The sequence below is a fragment of the Rhamphochromis sp. 'chilingali' genome (assembly GCF_963969265.1).
Source record: "Rhamphochromis sp. 'chilingali' genome assembly, chromosome: 4".
NCBI classification, from domain to species: Eukaryota; Metazoa; Chordata; class Actinopteri; order Cichliformes; family Cichlidae; genus Rhamphochromis; species Rhamphochromis sp. 'chilingali'.
In genome coordinates, this window is record NC_137948.1 from 25,528,735 (window position 1) to 25,550,132 (window position 21,398).

Consider the following 21,398-nt stretch of genomic DNA (forward strand, 5'->3'; position numbering starts at 1 on the left):
ATTAGGCCATTGTGACTAAGATGATCTGAGCTTTCTGGCATCTTAAAAATACCCCAGGATAGCTGAAGTGTTTAAATGATGCTCACTTGGTATTAAGGGGTCTAAAGTGTGCCACGAAGATATACCCCACACCAGTGCATCACCAGCAGCAGCCTGAACCTTTTATATAAGGCAGGATGGATCCATGCTTTCATGATTGTTATGCCAAATTCTGACCGCACCATTCATACGTTGCAGCAGGAATAAGACTCATCAGACCAGGAAACCTTTTTTTAATCTGCTTTTATATTTATTGAGCTCATTTGGTAAAATTATAGCCTCGGTTTCCTGTTCTCAGCTTACAGGAGTGGTCTTCTGCTGCTGTAGCACAGAGAGATGCTCTTCTTGACTGCCTTGATTGTAACTAGTGGTTACTTAAGTTACTGTTGGCTTTGTTACCCAGAAAACTGTTCCTCATTGGATATTTTCTCCGTTTTCAGACCATTCTCTGTAAACCGCTGATGTGTGGGAAAATCCCAGCAGACCACCAGTTTCTGAAATACTCAGGCCAGACCATCTGGCACTAACAACCATCCCTCAAAGTTACCTAAATCATCTTTTTTGTCATTCTGATTTTCAGAATGTGTTAGCAGACAGCTGAACCACTGTACCTAACAAAGCAGCCGGTGCATATCTAAATCCATTTGTATTTACATGAACATAGTAAATGAACAATGATAAAGACCAGATAAAAAGTATACTGTACTATACTGAACAAATATACTCAGGATGCCTCTTATGGTCCCCTTTGATCAACAGGATCATCATGTAGCTTTGACTAATAAAAAAAACACCTTCAACACACAATACTACTCACAGTCTGGAGCTTGGAAATTTATTTATTTATTTGAATTAAAGCTAATTGATCGCTACATACAGTTGTCACTGTTCACTATAGGAATATAATCTGAGTTTAGCTGACTAACTATCAAAAACATGTTGCATGTATCATATTGATGAGATAAATTATAAAAAAAAATACCTAGCTTAACCTATTAGTCTTAATATATAACTATTATAAAGAACATTGTATTTATTGAACAGTGCTACGCCGATAAATTCAACTAATCATCCACAAAACAACAACAATGTTTTGATTGTGCGTGGAAAATTTTATACTAAATTCCTTGGTATTATAAAACTGAGTTTACCCTTCCTCTTTAAAAGTTTTGGCACCAAATACCTGAGCAATTACACTTAATTACATGTGTAATTCAGGTGGGAAAGCAAGTTTGACAGCAAAGTCAAAGTGACATTGAAGCAGCACTTAACAGGTACACTACAGGTACTGTAGTTCTCAGTTTTTTCTGCACATGTTGCACCTAATTGTTTCAGATCATAAAATAAATGTTAATATCAGACAAAGATACCTTGAGTAAATACAAAACACACTTTTTAAATGATGATTTCATTCATTAATGGAAACAGCTTTCCAAACCTACTCTGCCCAGTGTGAAAAAGTATTAACTGGTCAATAGGATTTAAGTCTAGACTTACTTGGCCTTCATTTTATTTTATCTTTTGTTGTTTTTTTGAGTCATTCAGAGGTAGACTTGCTCATGTGTTTTGGATCATTGTCGTGCTGCATAAGCCGGGTGTTCTTGAGCTTCATTGCACAAACTGATGGCCGGACATTCTCCTTCAGGATTTTCTGGTAGGGACCTAAAGTGGTCCTCAATCAGCAAAACAGCCCCAGACCATCACACTACCACCACCATGTTTTACTGTTAGTATGATGTTCTTTTTATTAAATGCTATGTTAGTTTTATACAGATGTAACAGGACTCAAAGTTCAGCTTTTGTCTCAGCTTTCCACAGAGCATTTTACATAAGTCTCAGGGATCATCAAGATGTTTTTCGGCAAATGTGAGACGACTTATCGTGTTGCTTTCGGCCAGCAGTGGTTTTCTTCTTGGAACTCCAATGAAAGCCATTTTTGCCCAGTCTCAATGCGCTCTTAGAGTAAATTTTGTAGGCCGACTCCTAGGAAGGTTCACCACTGTGTCTATCACCGTGGTTCTTTGGAGTCCAAAGCCTTAGAAATGGCTTGTTTAACCCTTTCCAGACCGATAGATTAAGTGACTCAATGGTTCAATTCTCATATGTATTTGAGTTTCTTTTGATTGTGGGCTGATTGTTTTCAAGATCTTTCCCTTTGTGAGGCAGGTTCCATTTAAGTGATTGCTTGACTCAACAGGACCGGCAGTAATCAGGCCCGAGTGCGGCTGCTGAAACTGAACTCTACTTTCCAAAATAAAAATGTGGCTAATCACAGTTAATTCATGATTTAACAATTGGGGCAAAAACACAGGGCTAAGTAGGTTTGCATAGTTTTTTCCCCTCAAATAAAATCATCATTTAAAAACTGCATTTTGCAGTGACTGGTTTTCTTTGTCTAATAACACAATTTGTTTGATGGCCTGAAATATCTAAGTGTGACAAATCTGCATTTAAAACAGGAAAGAAAGAAATCAGAAACGGGGCAAATGCTTTTTCAAGGCGCTACACATAGAGTAGATTCTCATGTTAATCTAAAAAACTTTAAAAAGTACCTCATATCATGACATGCCACACCCACCTCCTCATATAACAGGGTGCTGCAGCTGCAGACCAGGACAGCACATCTGCGGCCCTCCCCACAGGCCTAAACTTTTCATCGGGCTGTTTGCGCTCTCTCTCTCCTTGCTCAGACTGACACATGTTAACCCTGCCTAGCTTTATGCAAGGGAGTGTGCTGTGTTTTCCTTTCAGTTTGTTTAAGAGATTAAGCTGGTGAACCCTAACCCAGGGAGTCCCCAGAGTTCATACCAGCAGTAGCAGAATACTCTCCACCCTTTGATGACAATGAAATTTATTTTTCACAATATTCATGTCAATCAACACATGACAGTTTGTGCACCACAGAAACGTAGGGAAACAAACGACTTTATAAAGGTGGCTTTAAAACTATTCCAAGTATTGCTACCAATTTCAGTGAACGATCTCTATGTAAAGAGTTGGTTATTCCCGTCTCTCGGGTTGTGCCCAGGCTTTATGATGATAGCTTATATTTTGCATGCTGAAATCACAAGAGGGCCTTTGTCTGGACAACATTTACATCTCTTAACACAGCTGGCATAGCCAACCACTGGCACAAAACAAACAAGGAAGCAAGATAGAAAAACAACTCATAGGTTAAGTTACCACTAAAGAGGTCTTTTAGTGTTAAACATCAAAACAACATGGACCATTTTGGACTTTTTAAAATAAACTGAGGTCGGCTTTAAAGTAAACTTTGAATATAAAGAGGAAAAAATATCTGTTTTGACAGTTTTGGTTACTGAAAATAAATACAGGCCAATTATAGAACAACAACAAGATAACTGTGAGTAATGTATATTGATACACTCATGTTACTGTTTTTTAATAGTTGTAATGATATTAGTTAAAATATTTGAAACAATGTCATTTAAAGTATAAATATTTTGTGCAGCAGATTTTTTTTCCTGCCATTTCAGGATAGCTCACCAAATTTAAAATAATATGTATTTGAAAACAAAAATAATAAAATGAAATCAGAATTCACTCCACAAAGTATGCAGACTTTGACAGAGGGGAACAATAGAGCAGTAGAGAAGTTAGGTATGTTAGAGCATGTGATGTTTAAGGGGGCGTGGCCCTTCAGGTTGTCTCTGCAGGTAATACACTCTTCAGGTAAAGCTAAGTGACTCATTCGCACACACACCTTAAGCACAACAATTGGCACTTCAACTCTTCACCTTAAACCGACTACACTTTACGGGAATAAACTGAGTAAAGACCCGCATTTAACGAAAGAGGACTTCACAGAAGAGCCGTTACTTCCACTGCTTTTGAAGAACTGCTGAACTGTTTGGACCCAGGACCCTGAGCATTTACAATCGAATGCAAACTTGGAGCAGGACTGCATATCAGACAGATCTCCTGTTTTGATTTGCACTGTCAGGGTACTGCCTACTAATTTGCTTTCTCTGACAGAGGGAACAACGTCAAAGCTGTGCCACTACTTCTGCCGTGCAGCTTTTCCAGTAAGTAATCTATCTCTTTCTTTTGAACTGTCCATGACAATGCCAGTGGTCAAAGTAGAGAAAGACTCTCCAGCAGATACCACCTTGCTTGCCTCCAATCCTCCACCGCAGACAGAGGAGCAGCCGCGGGGTCGGAGGAGGAAGAGACCTCTCCAGCGCGGGAAACCACCATACAGCTATATTGCCCTCATCTCCATGGCTATTGCCAACTCCCCTGACCGCAAACTAACACTGGGGGGTATCTACAAATTCATCACAGAGCGCTTCCCCTTCTACAGAGACAATTCGAAGAAATGGCAAAACTCCATCCGCCATAATCTGACTCTGAATGATTGTTTTATCAAGATCCCTCGAGAGCCAGGACGACCTGGGAAAGGCAACTACTGGGCACTGGACCCAAACGCTGAGGACATGTTTGAGAGTGGCAGCTTTCTGAGACGCAGGAAGAGGTTTAAGCGCTGCGACCTGAGCACATACACTTCATATGTGCATGAAACACCAGTTTTAACCCCCGTTCAGATTACCAGACCAGCTGCGTACACCAACTCAGTCTATCCCAACATGACACTCAGTCCCACATATGGACAGCAGCTGCCCTCTGCCTACTATCCCTCTTCGTCGCCTCCGGGGTTTGGGCACAGTCAGACCCGCATGTTCAGCATCAACAACATCATAGGACACCCGACTCCAGCCAGCATGCTGGCAGGTCAAGGACCAGAGGTGATGCAGCAGCAAAGCCGGAGCTTCAGTCCCGAAGGGCTTCCGAATGGATCCAGTCCCTGCAGCTTGGGAGCTCCGGGTTTCCAGAGTCAACCGTGCGGGGGATCTGTGCCACCCCGCTCCTCTACACATCCGGCGTTCACCTACTCTGGACAAAACAGCCATTCGCACCAACATGCACACCAGGGCTCGTACGGACAGGGTCACACCCAGGGCATGGGGTACGCTGCAGGAGGACGGATCCACCCCTCAGCTCACGGCCCTGCAGAAACAGTGGATCATTACGGCAGGGTCTCCCCAGTGCAGCTGGGGTCTTTCTCCCAGTATAACAGCGCTGCAGGTCCTATTGGAAACACTGGGGGATACCTCAGACACCCCACCTACCCGGGGAATATGGACCGTTTTGTTTCTGCTATCTAAGCTACTGAGAATGTAAAGCCCAGCTTCTCACTACCTTTTATTTTTTGTTAGGTTTTTTTTTTTTTAAACAGAGACTCGTGACGGCACCAAATGAGCCAGACATTTCTGTGCACAAAATCCAACTGCTTTATCTTTGTTCGTGATGTTTATCAAGGACAAAACTGAGCAGACTGACCTCTCTTAACACCACTGTGATTTTCTGAATAATTGTAGAAACCATTTTCACTGCTGATAATAACTTACTTTAGATATCCATTAAGCTGTTTTGTTTTAATGTCTAGGCCTTTTTAACAGCAAGTGTGTGACTGTAACATACATATAATTTTGTGTGCTGATATTTTTTTTTTTTTTGTTAAAACTGGAATGTGCCAGTTGAATATTTTACACTTCCGTTGAGTTTAAATGAATTGTTTGTATAAATTATTGTGCTTCGTGGTCATAGGCTTTGCAGCAAAGTGGCTTGTGTGAAAAAAAAATATCAGCTTGTATTTTGTTGCCAAGTAAATATGCATTTTTAGTTTACTGTTCTTGGAAATAAACAATGATAAAGCACCTTTGTTCTATAAGAATAAAAGATTTTAAATTTGTGATGAGTGATTGCAGTTGAAGGAGTTGTGAAAGAAGAAATTTACACCATATGAGTTATATTTGTATCAGCTATAAGTGAATTCTAATTTTAAGTCTTATAAAGTAACGAGGGCCAAAAGGTCCAGACAAAATTAAAGCAGGAACACACACACACAAAAATAAGTCCAACCCTCTTTCTTTTGTGCTTCTAATGCTTTCTGGGTCAGCTCAGCCGGTTTGAAGTGCCGTCTGGAGCCACACCAGTAACCGTGACCGGTCTCAGCCGCATGTCGAGACACCAGTGCAGCACTGGGCCACATGCAAATCCACTAATCAAGAAAATGAATAGACTTGCCACTCGATGCTTCATGCCTTTGCGTTAAGACCACATAATACCAGAAACCTCTTCCACACAAACCCTGCAAATCGGACGAGATGAGACACAAAGAAAACAATTAGAGCTAAGACAATTGATTTTTTTTTTAATAAGAAAACAAAAGGAAACCTTTGGTGATTGATGCAGCTTGATTTTATCTCCAGTTTAAAAAGTTTTCTTTTACCGTTTCATGCTGTGAAAACCCTTGGAATAAATAGAAAAGTTTTTTTCATGGCCTTGTAAAAACAACAAAAAATGGAATACCACTTTATTTCAACTCTGCCGCTTACTTTGTTGCACCTGGGATGATGGCACACACCTCCTTAAAAAGCAGAAGACGTGGCAGTAACGTGGCATTTACACCCACTCGCACTGTAGTTTAATATGAATGAGACATGGGGCTCCATCTTTTTCAACTTTTGATGTTAAGTGAAAAAGCAAGATTCTCTCTTTTAAAACTGCAAATCTTTGTACACCAAAGAACTATCACTAGACCCAAGATGCTATAAGAGAAAAAAAAACATTTACATGTTCAGCAGGTGTGTTCAGTGTCCATAAAAGATATGGTTAATATCAGCATTATTTTATTCTCAAATAATTATTTTATTCTCAAAAATACAAACATTTAGAAGGCAGACAAGCTAAAACATGAATAAACACACACGAGGGAAATAAACACATCAGCCAATGTATTCAACGAGCTGCCGGAGCTGTTCACAGTTCTTCACAACTGCCGGCAACGACAGCAAGGTCTGTGAGGCAAAAAGGAAAAAGCAGCACATTATGGCAAACATCCAAACAGACGCTGCGGTTTACAGAATATGTTCCATGGTATGAAACATTTCTCACCTCCCGAACTCTGTTGATCATGTTGTTTAATATCTGAAGCTCGTTCTCACTTTTCTGCTGGTTGCTCTGATAGATGATTTGCTGTAAGAGATGAACATCCTCATGAACGCTCACATGGCTGGCAAGAAGACCATCTAATGTTCCTCTAAGTCAATAAATACTGTGTGAATGCTGATATGTAGTCAGGAACGTGATTGATGCCGGGTACGGTCAGGACTTACATGTCTCTTTGCCCTTTCAAGAATTTTTACTTTGGCCTGCTCGGCTTCCTGAAGACTGGCCTTCAGTCTCTCCACCTGGGGATCAAATGGAAGTTTATGAGAAAAGAGGAGGGGGGGGGGGGGTCCCTTTAAGCTGCAGTGTTTCCTCAACAACAGGCTGAAAAGTCAAGTTTACTTATAAGCACATTTAAAAACAGCTGCTGTTGACCAAAGTGCTGTACAACTTAAGTAACATAATAAAACCATAAAACTGATCTAACAAGAAAACATGAGTTTAAAATAAATAAATAAATAAATAAATAAATCCAAACTCGGTCAATTTTAAAACTTGAAAACTATGGAAATACGTAATAAATAATGCTTCTGATAAATCATACCTCTTTCAATGACTTGATGTTCTCTTCCATGAAATGTTCCGGTTTAGTCGACTGGCCGCCAGCTTTCCTCAATTCATCCCGAAGGAATTCAGACTCCACCTTCGACTGCTGGAGAGCGCGACGAAGCTCAGTGATTTCCCTTCTCAATTCCTGGAGAAAACGTTCATTTGCATTTAAACAATAACTACAAGAATACGTAGTAGCTTAGAAACACCGGCAGTATTATTTTGGTGCCTTACATTATTGTCAGTCTTCTGTTTATTTAGGATTTCCTGTGTGTCTTGCACTTCAACTATCAACTTAGCCAGCATTTTCTCATCCTGAAAAAAACAAAAAAAAAACAAAAAAAACTTCAGAGTTTTTCTCTTCCATCGGTCAGCCGTCCTCCGCACCCATCCTGATCTTTCTTATCACAGATGAATAGAGGACAAAAGATGTCCAGCAAAAGTCATCCTTACCTGAGTTTTCTGCTGCAGAGCCTGATTTGCCTTCTCGACCAGCTGACTCAGACGGCTGAGTTGATGCTTGAGCTCAAAAACCTCAGCTTCATGTCCGTTCTTTGCAGCACGCTGCTCCACCTGCAGGCCACAGCTGGAATAACACATCAGATAACAGTTGGGGGGGGTTTAAAAAGAAAAAAGCAACAAGATAATTGGATTACATTTGATGTTAATGTACAAAACAACAACTTTCGAAAAAATCATTTATTTCACTTTGTTTTTAAAAATAAATAAATAAAATGAAATAAAATAAAATAATAATTAAAAAAATAATAATTTTACATTACAGCTTACATTTGGCCATGCAGCTCCTCCAGCTGAGCGTCTCTGCGCTGCTGCACCAGCTTCAGAGTGCTGACGAGCTCGGTGACGGTGCTGCCCAGGCCAGTAAGCAGCTCCGCCAGGTGGCTTTGCTCCTCTTCCTCTGGTTGAATCTCGACTGTGCTCATATTCTTTTTAGGAGTGATGGCTGCGATGCGGGTGAAGGCGCTCATCTCGCTGAACAAAGCTTCACGCTGTGGCTCGAGAGTGTCTGAAGGGACTGAAGAGAAAGTAAAACTTAGTTGTTTCTTATTATTATAATTACATTTTAGACTTTTATTATCTGTTCCATTTTTTATTACAGTCCCTGGTGGCTGTGCAGATATATTCCCACCTGAAAATGATTCCTATAAGAAAAACGTTGCCCACTACCTCCTTTATCCAAGGGAAAAACAGGATGAATTGAAGTGCATGTGTAGCTCATATAGAAAAGTTGGTAAGAAAAGGACCATTGAAGAAAGAATTTTTATATTATGCAATCATATTATTGATGCCTCCTTGAGAAAAAAAAAAAAAAAAAAAAAAAAAAAGACCCAGTTCTTTTGTTTTTTGGTAACGCACCACTAAGCCTTCAAACAATGAAATTAATACCTCCTTTTCATAAAGGAGACACATACGACATGCTGAGCACGTATTCAAATCATGTTTGAGACATTCAAATCACACTGCTCTCTGAGGGAATCTCAGCGTGACTATTTAAAGAGACTTGCTTGCAGCTGGCTTAACAACATAATTACGCTGGACCACATTACAAGTGAACTAAAAACTTTTTGAATTTGAAATTTGAATAGTTTGATCTTCATCAAACTACAGACAGCGTAATCTGTATAAACAAACAGCTGTACTTTCCATGTGAAAACACACAGTGATTATTCATAGGCCTAAAAAAGAAAGTGAACCTCCGTGCTAACAACTTTCATAGAAGTCAAGTGTTTGTGCATTGTGATTTGCAGGAGGTGACTCACTAACACGACTATGTAAAGTCTGGTTACTGAGAAAGCCTGTTCTTCTTAATGAGGAGTCGCAGCACCGTAGATGAAGCGTTACAAGCTAGAAAAGGTGCTCATCACTCCACAAGTGGATGCAAAGATCCCCATGGCAACTTGTAAGGCTAAAGAAAACCCCAAAAGTAGGAGCATATGCATGAAATCTCATGTGTCGACTTTAAGGAAGATACAGCAAAGGAATGTGCTGTTATCCAAAAAGACAGGTCACTATGGGACGATGTTATGTGGACAAATGAAATGACAAGTCTGGAGGAAACATGCCATCACACACCACCAGGAGGGATCAGCCCGGGTGCAACACCGGGGTCTGACAGTTCAGGTATTGGCTCAGAGTCCTGACCTTAACCCAGGTGAGATGTAGTAACCTGATCAACTGAAAGAGTGGAAGCTTCATTAGCAGTTACAATAACATCTGATGGAGCTTGTTGCTACTAAAATGAGATTCTATAAGGGACTAAATTCAACCAGCTCGACCATGTTTTCCAGCTTCAACTCTGTGTTTGAGTGAGTGATGTGATCAGAATCACAGTGCCTCCTGTTGTGTTTAGGATGAAAAACAAATGCTGACACGTTATATTTTTTTAATAATCAATTTAAAAGAGAAAAAGAAAAACTAGCATCTTACTTATGAGTGAACTGACACACATGGGGTGAACAACAGTACCTGTTTCAGCAGGAGTGTCTGTTTTGACCTCTTCCTCTCTCTCAGCAGTTGAGGCACAATGCTCCACGCTGTGGACTGACTGAGACTCTTCACACATCTGTGGTTTCTGAAAAGTAAGACATTTAAATCCAAGTGGGAAAAGACATGCAGTACTGCATCTATAGCATAAGTTCAATAGTAAATGATGTTACAACATGATTTATAAATGCTGTAAACAGTTGCTTCTGATGTCCAAATTACAACTGCAAATGTCAAGAGCTCACAGCCACAACGACGCATTCTTTTAATTTAATTTCAAAATTAAGCTTTGCATACTCTATGCATTTGCATTACTTGTCGCAGATCATCTGCACATACAGTGGAGTCCATATCAGGGCCCAATTAAACTAACATCTGTGAAATTGAGCTTCCAGCTGCATCATTTCACCATTACCAAAACTAGTAAGTTTAGACAGGCAGTCACAAAGCACTGTACACGAAGGTTAAAATAAAACAGAACATTAAAATAAAACATAGAACATTAAGTAATAAAATAGACAATATAAAAAATACAAAGGATAAATTGTAACTATGCTTTTAATGGGCTGTACAAAGCAAACAGAAAGGGGAAAGAAGCCTGTAACAAATACTGATATTCAATGAGCTCCATCCACATCCAAACAACTAAAACAGCAAAAGATTAAAGACCAAGAAAAACAGGCTCCGCAAAAGGATATAAAAGCTAAAAGCCGGCAACTCAGATTCTGAAACTGACCAAAATTCACTGAACCAGCACCAAAAGATCAAAACTACACTTCACGTACAACTGTTTTGCTTCCACCACGATTTAAAAAAAATAAAATAAATAAAATTAAAAAGAAAAAAAGAAAAAAAAAGAAAAATCGCTCTCTCTCTCTCTCTCTCTCTGTGCTCGAGACCAGTTTCCAATCAAAAGTGTTTATTTTCTACTTTATTCCCTTGCATATTACACACCGGTCTCCTGTTGTGGACAGTGTTGTCTGCCTCTCGTTTTTGTTGTTTGTTTTTCCCCTCCAAAAAAATAACTGACAAGAAACTCTAATTTCTGCTGTTCAATACTGAAGAAATTTCAACTTTTACAAATTATGCCAAATTTCAAACGCTTAACTATGCCTCTAATAAAGCGTCTGAAACTTTGCTCTGCGTCACTTCAGCAGCATCAGGTAATGTTGATATGCTGTTTCATGGTTTTCTTCAGTTCTCGATCTACTGCAGAATATTTTCAAGGGATTTATCTGCTATAACAGACCAGGCTTAGAAAAACTCCTTCATATTTTCTGTTTTATCCTCAGTAACTTTGACACGATGGCATCTGCTGTGGTGCTTACACCTCTGATTAAGTGTCAGCTTTATTTTTATACCTAGAAAGTTTACACTGAGTTTATAATTCCAGAGAATCAGTCAAGTCGCTTTGGGCGTGTCATTTTCAAGCAGAAACCTCAGAAAAGCTCCTGGGGCTCAACAGGTTAAATAAAAAGTGCAATATTGTAACTGCTTTAGATTCTGTTCTTAACTTCCAAAAAGTATGTATTGAATTTAGAGGGTTCTTTCGACAGTACATACCCAAGATAAATGATCTTGGATGATAATATTTCTGACCAAGTCAAAATCTAACTGAATGGAATCAAACCTTGTGAATCAGAATTGAATCGGTTGTAGGAATCAGTGACAAAACCCGGGCCTAGTTCTGATATTGTTTTACCTTTTCATCAAGTTCTTCATGGAGCTTGTTGGTCAGTCCCCTCAGTGTGTGATGCAGCAAAGTGATTTCTGTGACCGCCTGAGCCATCTTCTCTTCAAGCTCCAGGTTTGCTGTCCTGGCTCTGGACCTTGTGGCTTTAAGTTCTTCCTGCAAATTCCCGTTCTCAAGCCTCCATCACACAAACACACAGAGGCAAGTTATCATTCAGTGTGCCAACAAAATGTTAAACATCATGAGAACAATTTGCACTAAGATTTATTATTACAAACATAAGGCCATAAGGCAAAAGACTCCAGTCCAGAAAATATGTATGTGAGTATTAATCCTTGAACATTTTACAGTTTTTCCTGTTGATATAGACCTGCCCCCACAGCCATTCATACTACCCCATCATAGTTAAGAACTAGAAAAGTGGGCTGTATGTAGCCCTCGATGTAAAATGAGTTTGACATCCCTGATCTAAGAAACTGAGCACAGACAGACAATTTTGTTCTATTTAATCCGAAAGTTTTTTCAGGCTCAGTTTGGGCTTTTCAAGCACATCACCCTCAATGGCTTATTTATACTTACTTAAGTTGACAAACTTCTTTCTTCAGGTCCTCACACTGGATGTTCCTCTCCCGAAGGCTCTGCAGGTTTTCCCTTAGCATACGCTCACTTTCTGCCATCTGCTCCCTCGCCAACTCGTTCTCCATCTGTAGGAACTGATGCACACAGACAGCAGGAAAATTAAACCTAACATCCTCCCCTCAAGGTTAAGTCGCATATTATTCCTGTAATAACCAAACGCCTCATGCTTCTCTGGTGTTAAATGAGACAGATACCCTCTCTAATGCTCACCTCGTTCATTTCCCGCACACCACTGAGCTGTGTACAGACATCCTGGAGCTGCTGGATCTGCCGACTCTGAGACTGTGAGAGGGACTGCAGCTGACTGAGCTGCTCCTCACTCTGAGCCAGAGCCCGACTCAACTCGCACACCCGCTGCTCCGACTGACCCAGTGATGCCTCCAAGCTGGACAAGGTCAAAAAGAAAAAAGAAAAAAAAAAAAAAAACACAGCAGTATTCGGATATATACTACAACATTTATGTAAAATTATAGTAAAAATGTAACCACTGGTTACATTTTTCTTCTTTCTTCAATTTTTTTTTTTTTTTTATCCTTTACTATTAACCAACACTTACTCATTTGCTCGATCTTTAGCCTCTTGTTTGTCTTTCCACGACTCCTGCAACCTTGAATAAAAACAAAATAAGGCCTATTTTAAAGCACATGCTGCAATTCAGGGCTTTTTTTTGCCTTTCAAAGTTTACCCTGTTAACAAGTAACCACCAACCCAGTGTTCACTTCCATTTTTAAATTTCTATGCTTGATTTCTTTCATCAATAAGGAGCATCATACTTTGTAGTCTCAGCAGCCAGGGCCTGCTCCAAGAAAGTGTAGGATGCCAGCGTGGAGGAAACTGTAGCAGACAGCTCCGTCACCTTCCTCTCTAGCTGACCCGTCTCTTCTTCTTTTTCAGTCAACTTCTCTCGCAGTACACACATCTCTGGATTTATTTATTTAAAAAAAAAAAAAAAGTTTAAGTCCATAGGTTGTCAAGAAAGAAAGCATTTTGAAAAAGAGGGAGCGAAATAGCCAGAGAGTTATTTCAGTTTTTACCTGATGTCAGAATTGTCACCTGCAGATTTAAATCTCCAATCTGCTCCCTGGCAGCTTGGAAATTCGAATGAGTTTCATTCAGTTCTGCTTCAATCTGATGAGGTTTTTTTTAAGCATATGAATAATTTTAATCAGACATGTTGACTACAGGTACAAGGCTGTAAATATCCTGAATATAACAGATGCCTTACCTGCTCTCGCTCTTCAACAGCTTGGTCTCTTGCAGACATGTGCTCATCTCTCTCTCTCAAAGCAGCGGCAGCTTTCTCGTTCAGCTTCAGGAGCATGGGAGCAGTTTTGTGCAGAAGGCTTCTGACCATGAAGAGCTATAAACAGATGGCATTAGCATCAACGCATTATCACATTTTAACAGAGCAGTAAATGCTCTAATAGTGAAGGCTGTATTAAAGCACCTAAAGTTTCAACTAAACAACATTAGAACACATTAAATGGAATTTCAAACCGAATTTTAGAAAAAGGTACACTGCAAGAAGATGATAATATTATTATTATTAATAATAATAATAATAATAATAATAATAATAATAATAATAATAATAATAATAATAATAATAATAATAATAATAATAATCTCACCACTAGATGGCAGTAGATTACAGCCAACTGAATTCTGTTTTCTTACACCAACTAATTCAAGTGCATAATCGTAGCTACAGTGGCCACTATAGGATATACATGTTTATAAAATAAACATAAAAAGAAAAAATATTGAGCAGAACCCCAGTGACTTCTGTGTCACCTTCATAATCTCCCTTTCTGCAATTCCTTTAATCTACTCTTGTTTTATCCAGAGGCCGGTCACAGTCTCTTTCGTTCACATTTTCACTCCTTTAGTGAAGGAAACCACTTCTCAGATGATAAAACATAGGTGTGATCTTTTATATCTTGAGTCTGAAGGTGCAGACAGAAAATGCAACTTGCCTCCATGGCACAAGACACGAACGGCAACAAACCGATATGGAGCTTGTCTGAGTCTTTGGCGTGCTACGTATGCAGCCGGTCTGCAGCCGCATACATAAAACATGATTAGCTGATGTCCATCTCGGCCACTGTATTCAACATGGCCAGGCAACACAGGGGCTTCCACAAACCAGCACATGCTCCTATGTATTTTATTTCCAGTTTTACGAGAGCGTATCAATTTGTAGGAAGACATAATTATACACTTCAATGTATACTTATGAGTACTGAGAATATCCTCAACCAAAAAATGACTGACTGTACCTTTAAACAGCACTATTATGTACAGGATGCTCATGTGGTGGATTTTACACCAAAGCCTCGTGTTTTTAGAAACCCACAAACTACAACAGCAGTAAACACCATTCAAACGGAGCCACTGTGCTGCTATCAATGTCACTCAGATTAAACTAAAAATGAAAACATAAGAACTGGAACCAAAACACTGGTTCTTTGTTTCTTTGCCATCATATAGAAACTGCTGTGATACATGTTCATTGACTGTCATAGTTCAAGGTTTTTAGTATGAGCGTACCTCTTTCATCAAAGCGGACTGTTCATCCATGGTTTCAGACAAAAGATCTGAAGCAGAGTCCAGGGTTGCATTATAAGCCTTGTTTAACACAACCTGCATTAGTAAAGACAAAAAGAAACAAAGAAATGACACTCACATATTACTTTAAATACAATTATTGAGCTGTTTATTTTTTGGCTTGTAATCTGTACCAGTTCTGGATAGCTCTGGTTTAGGGTGGCCAGCAGCTCTTGCTGAGACCCCACACTCTTCTCCAGAAGTGAAATTTCTGTGGCACAGTGTGTCCTCAGCTGTTCCATCGCACTGAAAGCCTGACAACACACAACCACACACACATTTAATACCCCTGGAACAAATAATCCTCTTAAACACACAGCCAGCATAACTTCTGCAGATATTTTTATATGCTCCAGAAAAACTGTTGGTCAGCTAAAGCAGAGGTGTTTACACAGTGAGCTATGTTTAACAGACAGAGAGGTTTTTTGTGTCACAAAGATGGCTCTCTTTTTAACCTGGCTAGATCACCACAGTAACTTATGCTAAACACATTACCTGGAAACGCAACCTTTGAACTGATTCTAGTATGCTTTAACTGCTACTTTTTGCTTAAATTGAAATAAACAGCAGCACTGAGCAGTAACATAAACACAATTTAACAAATTTATCACATTAATGATTCTCGGCAGCATTACTCTGTTATCTTATTTTTCACACTAATGTCCATTTTACTAATATATTTTTCAATAACGTTTATAGATCTCCATTACCCAATGCTCTGAGCACAACCTGCTCCAATCAGACATTCTCAATAGACTTATGCAGAAGAAGAAAGGCAGATAAATGCTCCCTTTAATGTGATTGTGAACAGAGCCTGAAGCAGGAAGCCTGGATTAACAAAGAAAGCTGAGAACCAGCTTCATCTCTCACTGGGGTTTTAGGTTTTGTCAAGCCAGCTAACGCAAAGAACGGCTGGCTGTATTGAACGTGCTTCATAGTACACCCTTCTCCTCAGGAGGTTGCCGTTCCTCTACATTTAGACTAAACAACTAAAACACCCCAAAAGGACTTACTGCCTCCTTTGCTGTGAAGGCTTCTTCCATTTGAGTCCTCATGTCATTTCTCTGATGAAGAGCTTCTTTGACCTTCTGCATCATTCTGCTCTGTATGTCCTTTGATTTCTCAAGTAGAGACTTCATGTGCCCATACTAAAAACAACATGAGAAAAATATACCTCAACTCAGTTGTAGCACATAATCATGTTACACTAACACCTTAAGCCATAAATAACTGATGAATAATTACAAAAACAAGCATACTGTTTAACTTGTATGAGACAGAATGAGGTAACATGCTGTACGTACATGTGAAATGAGCCTTTGATGGTCCTCTCTGACTATGTCACCAATTTCATTCATGTTAGAGAGAGCAGCGTCTGTGTCACTTCTGACAGAAGTCTGTTGGGACAAATACACACACTTTACTCTTAGTAAAGAAAATATTGACTGTCTCAATACACACACACACACACACACACACACACACACACACACACACACACACACACACACAAAAAAAAAAAAGCCAGTGAGATGTGTTTGAGCATTATATCCCAGTTTAAACAACATGAGCTGTGTGGTTGTTTGTGACTTACCATGGTGATCTTCATGTCTTGCAGACTCTGGATAACGTTTTGTAGAGAACTCCCATCAAGCTCCAACTCCCCAATCCGACTCAAAGCTTCCACATACAGGTCTCTATACATTGTGGTCTAGATATAAAATATAAACAACTGACTACTTAAGCAGTAATCCTTTGTTATATAATGAGATCAGAGTTGAAAGCTTCCGTTTGAGGAATATTTTAAGCTGTGACATATGCGAAACTACTCTAATAGAGTCCAAAAATCTAAATATAGAGTAGAAAATGAGCATAACAGGTCCCCTTTAAACAAAATGTAGATGTCAACAGATACCTGACTGAGTTCGGTGTGGTCTGTCTGCACGAGTTTCTCCCGGAGGTCTGAAGGAGCAGGGCCTGCAAGCGGACGTCCTTGTGCCCTCGCTGCAGTCAGCTGTTGCACCAGGGCCTCAACCATCGTCATGCTAGACATTAACCTCTGTTCCAGCTCCTGTCTTGGGAGGGACTCCAAGCTGCCTGGAGGTAAACTGGAAAACCAATGAAAGAATACTGAGAGGCAAACAAAGAAAATACTAAAAGCAGATTTAGCTTCATCTATACTCACAACTGTTGAATAAATGGCCAATTTACAATGGGCACTTACTTCCAGAGGAGCAGGTCAGTCATAGTGCAGGAATCAGCCACAGAGAATTCCCTCTTCCTCTCAAACAGGCCAGAAGTATTGAGGCTGTGGTCAACCAGTTTCACAGGACTACTGCCCACACAGACACTGTGAGACTTTACAGGAGCAGCTTTGGCTGGAGGGGCAGGAGGTGGAGCAGGAGCAGAGACAGCAGCAGGGCCCATCTTTCCAGACGCCATCATGAGGAACTCTGCCATTTGTCGAAGCTGCTGCTGAAACGGACCATCGGAAATCAGTGGGAAATTCAGCAGTGGTTTCTCAGCTTCAGTCTGAGGCTCTGCAGAGACTTTCTGTCCCAAATCCTTAACTGGCTCCCATAGTGGGCTCAGACCAGGATTCTGACCCAGGGCGGTGGAGTTTAACAGAGGATGAGGCATTGGGCTTTCCAGTTGCTCCGCCCACAACCCAGCACGGTCAGCATTAAGAGGAGCAAACAAGGTTTTCTCACCCTCAATAGCAGAGTCATCAGCTGCAAACTTGCCTTGAGCAGGATCCCCAAAAGTCTTTAAAAAAGACAGAGAAGCTCTCCTAACGGGACTAAACATTCCCAACCCCAAAGCTGAGGTAACCGAGGGACACTCCGACAGCGCTTTCAGTACATCAGTAAGGTTCTCTGCATGAGATTTTTCTGCAGAGTTACAAAGAGCAGGTGCATTTCCAGATGAGCCAATGGCACTGTCTTTTTCCCCACTGGATTCAGCGGGTCCTCTGGTGGAGTTCACTTCAGAGACATGCTCCTCTTGGTCTTGCTGTTGCACTTCCACAGCTGAAGGGCTCTCTGCTGAACCTGCAAGTTGACTGCAGTCAGAAATCTGAGTAGTCTGAACCACGAGAGACAATGCACTGTCAGCAGGATTCACGGTACAGTTAAGCATTTCTTGCCCTTTGCATTTTACAGTTTCAGTATCCAAAGCTTTTAAAGATCCATTAGCCACCAGAGATCTGCTAACAGCTGATGGGTCAGTAGCTACCACAGCTTCACCATTGTTCTGTTGGCTGTTAGCATCTTCAAAGGCATCTTGACAATAATCATGTGTGATGGAAGTGAACAGATAGTTTTCACTGAGGGGACAGATTACAATCTGGTCCTCATGCAGAAGGGATGTCTTCTTCTTGGGAAATTGGGCCTCATCTAATTTTTCATCTTCAGCTGGAATACAACAATCAGCTGTGACACCACCTTGGCTCCCAGCCTGGCTATCAGATACCACTGGGCTACCACTGTAGTGTCTGACCATTACATCCTCAGTGCTGTCTGCCAATGCTTCCTGGGTAGTCAAAAGGCTGTCACATGGAGCTGATGAATGAGTCTGAACATTACAGTATGGATGATCAAAGTGACCAACTGTATTATCATTTTGTAAATCACAGTCACCAGCTATTTCAGTTGAATCTATGGCATAGCCATGTGTCTCACTGCTGCTAACAGTATGGTCGGCTGGTAGAACAACGGACTCTTCTCTTGGAATTTCAATCTCTCCTCCAGTGCAGTCCAGTGATTTAAAGGACAGTCCATTAGCACGTTTTTCTGAACCACGTGTTGTCTCAGATAAAGCCTTAATGACAGGATCAACACCACCATCATGGCTACAGTATGGATGATCAGCATGTTCCTCTTGACACTGCTGGTCAAAGTCACCGAAGCAGTTGGTCAAATTTATACTGTCATACTCTAGAGGAGCACCAAGCTCTTCCTTGGGCAGAGGAATGGTTTCGTTGTGTAATCTGGTGGCATCTGAAACTTCCACCTCACCTCCATCACGAAGGAAGGATTTCCAAGTGAGATCTGCCTTTCCACTGCAGTCACTCTGAAAAGCTGTTGATTCTTCTGTGGCTTGTTTGTTATCCAGATCACAAGAAGCCGGTGTAGTGCTGTCAGTTTCACAGGGAAGTGCTGCGCTGATGTTAACAGAGTAAGTGTCACTCTTCTCAAGAACATGATAGGGATGTTCGATGTGATCAGAGCATGACTCCATTACCACACTGTCAGAGATGATGCCATCTTCAGATTCAGTGTTAGATGTACCCTGGTCCGTAGATAAAATAATACTCTCCTCTGCATGCAGTAAAGAGCCTAATATCTCAACTTCACCACCAGCACAAGTGAAGGATTTAAATGTTATATCTGAAAGTCCACAAGCAATCTGAGTAGTTGTTGTATCAGTTTTTGGAAGATTTGTTTGTATCATTTTGGTGGATGGAGAAGAGTACAGCTGGGGTTCTTGTTCACTCAGTGGAAGATCACCCTATTAATGAAAATAAGTAGCGGTTAAAAAACAGCACCACAAAAAGAGAAAAAAAGACAAATTATATTTGTAAGTATTAGTGTATACCCACCATTGTCATTTTGCCAGCATCACTACTGATCTGTGATTTTGATCTGAACTTTGATGAGGGAGTCGACAAGTGCAGAATCTCATTGTCCAGACTTCTCAGAGGGGTACGCTCGCTGGATCGGCTGGAGAGCTACCATCAACAAAGGTTGAATTATCCATTAACTAATATGCTCAGAGATAACACTGTACAGTATGCACAACAGAATACAAAAGTCTTACCAAGCCTTCCCCTGTGGAACTTGAACTCCTGGAAGCCATTACTCTGAAGTTCTCAGAAAACTACGTTTACAACTGGAGGACAAAATCAGGAAGACAAAAGATTTCATATTTTACCAGTTTGATTTAAATGCGGATTAATCTATTTGGCTGTAAAACCAATAGCTCCGCATTAAAATAGTTGGTTTTCCATGCGAGTGCTAAAACAGGGTCTTGCTCCTCATACTAAAGAATTATGTGATTTCAAGGCAAGTTACGAAAGACAAACCCCAGTTCTCCTTGACTGCAAAAACTTTCCGGAATTTAATCACGATCACGAGACTTCAACAGTTTGTATAAGACAAGTTAGTCGGAACTTTTTAAACATTTCGTTTGTGCAGAGAGAGTCTGTTAAGTTCAAATTAGCCCCATCATGACCCCTTGTGTGGATGTTGTCTTCTTGTTATGAAGGTTTCTTCCGGGGCAGAAACAAAAGGAAAGACGATTACAGCAAACAACCATGTTGCAGAGTTTAACTGTTGTTTTACGATAGACAATGTGAGAATGTTCTTTAAAATCCTGCACAGAGATCTGCTTGTCGTGTCAAACTAGCTGAGAAGCTCACATACTGACATGGCGTTACGTATTGGCCTAGTTGACAAGAATAGGCCATTTCAAGCATTAATTTAATAACTTCGAAAATCAATGTGAGAATTCACAGAATTCTAAAATTCACAGAAAGTGTTGCAAAGAGTGAATATTGCAAGGGCGTAAACTACAGTTTAAGAGACCGGTACCAGTCGATAGCTAACCGTAAATTGCACTCACTCTAGTTACTTCTAACAAAGGCACTTAATTAATAGCTTAGCTGTCCGAGGCAAACGCCCTTAAATCATGTAAAAGTATTTTACCTTTTAAATTTTACCAGCTAACGTCAACCAGCGTTTTAACAGAGACGAGGACAGGGTAAACAAATCTTGTATTGAACTACCATCCACCGCGTTTGATTCAAAAACACGAATAGCAGCGCTGTTATTGGTCCATTTCTCTTCTTCGTTGGTTGAGAGAAGCACTAGATGGTTGAGATCTGTACCTTTACTCACTGCTGCCTCCTTCGGGAAAATAATGTAATTGCTACAGCATGTTCCTGTTACTGACAGAAAATTTACACTTTTATGTTGGCTCTTAAGTATATTTGTTTTTTGTATTGTTTTGTTTTATGTCAGCGTTTTATTAAAACTTCGTGTCTGCATAAAAAAATAATATCTGACTCTTCAGTTATTTCCACTGCCTTCTTATATATTGCTTTACAAGCTGGAAGCCATGTAGTTACATGGAAAAATGACCCATAAATCACCCTTTTTTGGGAAACAAGTGTAGGAGCAGAGAGTGATACGTATGCTCCATGAGTCTGGACAATTACGCAGTTTTGTTTAGCTTTGGTGTCTACCAAACCAGCCATCCACCCAAACAATATTTCAGTTCTTCTTTTAGCTGCATCCCACCATCTGCCTAGCATCGTCTTCTGTGTCATCAACAA

The 21,398-nt window shown here is 40.3% G+C and overlaps 2 protein-coding genes across 2 annotated transcripts; one reads left to right on the plus strand and one right to left on the minus strand.

Moving 5' to 3' along the window:
* Positions 1-2,883: 2,883 nt before the first annotated feature.
* Positions 2,884-6,156, plus strand: foxe1 (forkhead box E1). The gene has a single exon (XM_080880282.1). The coding sequence runs from the start codon at positions 4,119-4,121 to the stop codon at positions 5,223-5,225; it is 1,107 nt and encodes a 368-aa protein (XP_080736408.1). The 5' UTR covers positions 2,884-4,118; the 3' UTR covers positions 5,226-6,156.
* A 194-nt stretch (positions 6,157-6,350) lies between these two features.
* Positions 6,351-20,910, minus strand: spag5 (sperm associated antigen 5). Its single transcript, XM_080880281.1, has 25 exons — positions 20,770-20,910; positions 19,883-19,954; positions 19,665-19,793; positions 17,289-19,573; positions 16,980-17,172; positions 16,659-16,775; positions 16,369-16,461; positions 16,078-16,212; positions 15,199-15,318; positions 15,008-15,100; positions 13,683-13,817; positions 13,492-13,585; positions 13,231-13,378; positions 13,014-13,064; positions 12,668-12,842; positions 12,398-12,531; positions 11,828-11,996; positions 10,108-10,213; positions 8,410-8,656; positions 8,074-8,206; positions 7,855-7,935; positions 7,616-7,765; positions 7,239-7,313; positions 7,018-7,098; positions 6,351-6,920 (listed from the first exon to the last, which is right to left on the minus strand). Exons 2-25 carry the CDS (start codon positions 19,919-19,921, stop codon positions 6,849-6,851), a joined length of 5,055 nt encoding a protein of 1,684 aa, XP_080736407.1. The 5' UTR covers positions 19,922-19,954; positions 20,770-20,910; the 3' UTR covers positions 6,351-6,848.
* Positions 20,911-21,398: the final 488 nt, after the last annotated feature.

Excerpts from the sequence above, each read along its gene's own strand:
- spag5 (XM_080880281.1), bottom strand. The coding sequence starts at position 19,921 with ATGGCTTCCAGGAGTTCAAGTTCCACAGGGGAAGGCTTG. Across the intron at positions 15,319-16,077 it reads CCTTCACAGCAAAGGAGGCA|GCTTTCAGTGCGATGGAACA; the intron begins GTAAGTCCTTTT and ends GTGTGTTGTCAG. Across the intron at positions 7,314-7,615 it reads ACATCAAGTCATTGAAAGAG|GTGGAGAGACTGAAGGCCAG; the intron begins GTATGATTTATC and ends TTTGATCCCCAG.
- foxe1 (XM_080880282.1), top strand. The coding sequence starts at position 4,119 with ATGACAATGCCAGTGGTCAAAGTAGAGAAAGACTCTCCAGCAGATACC.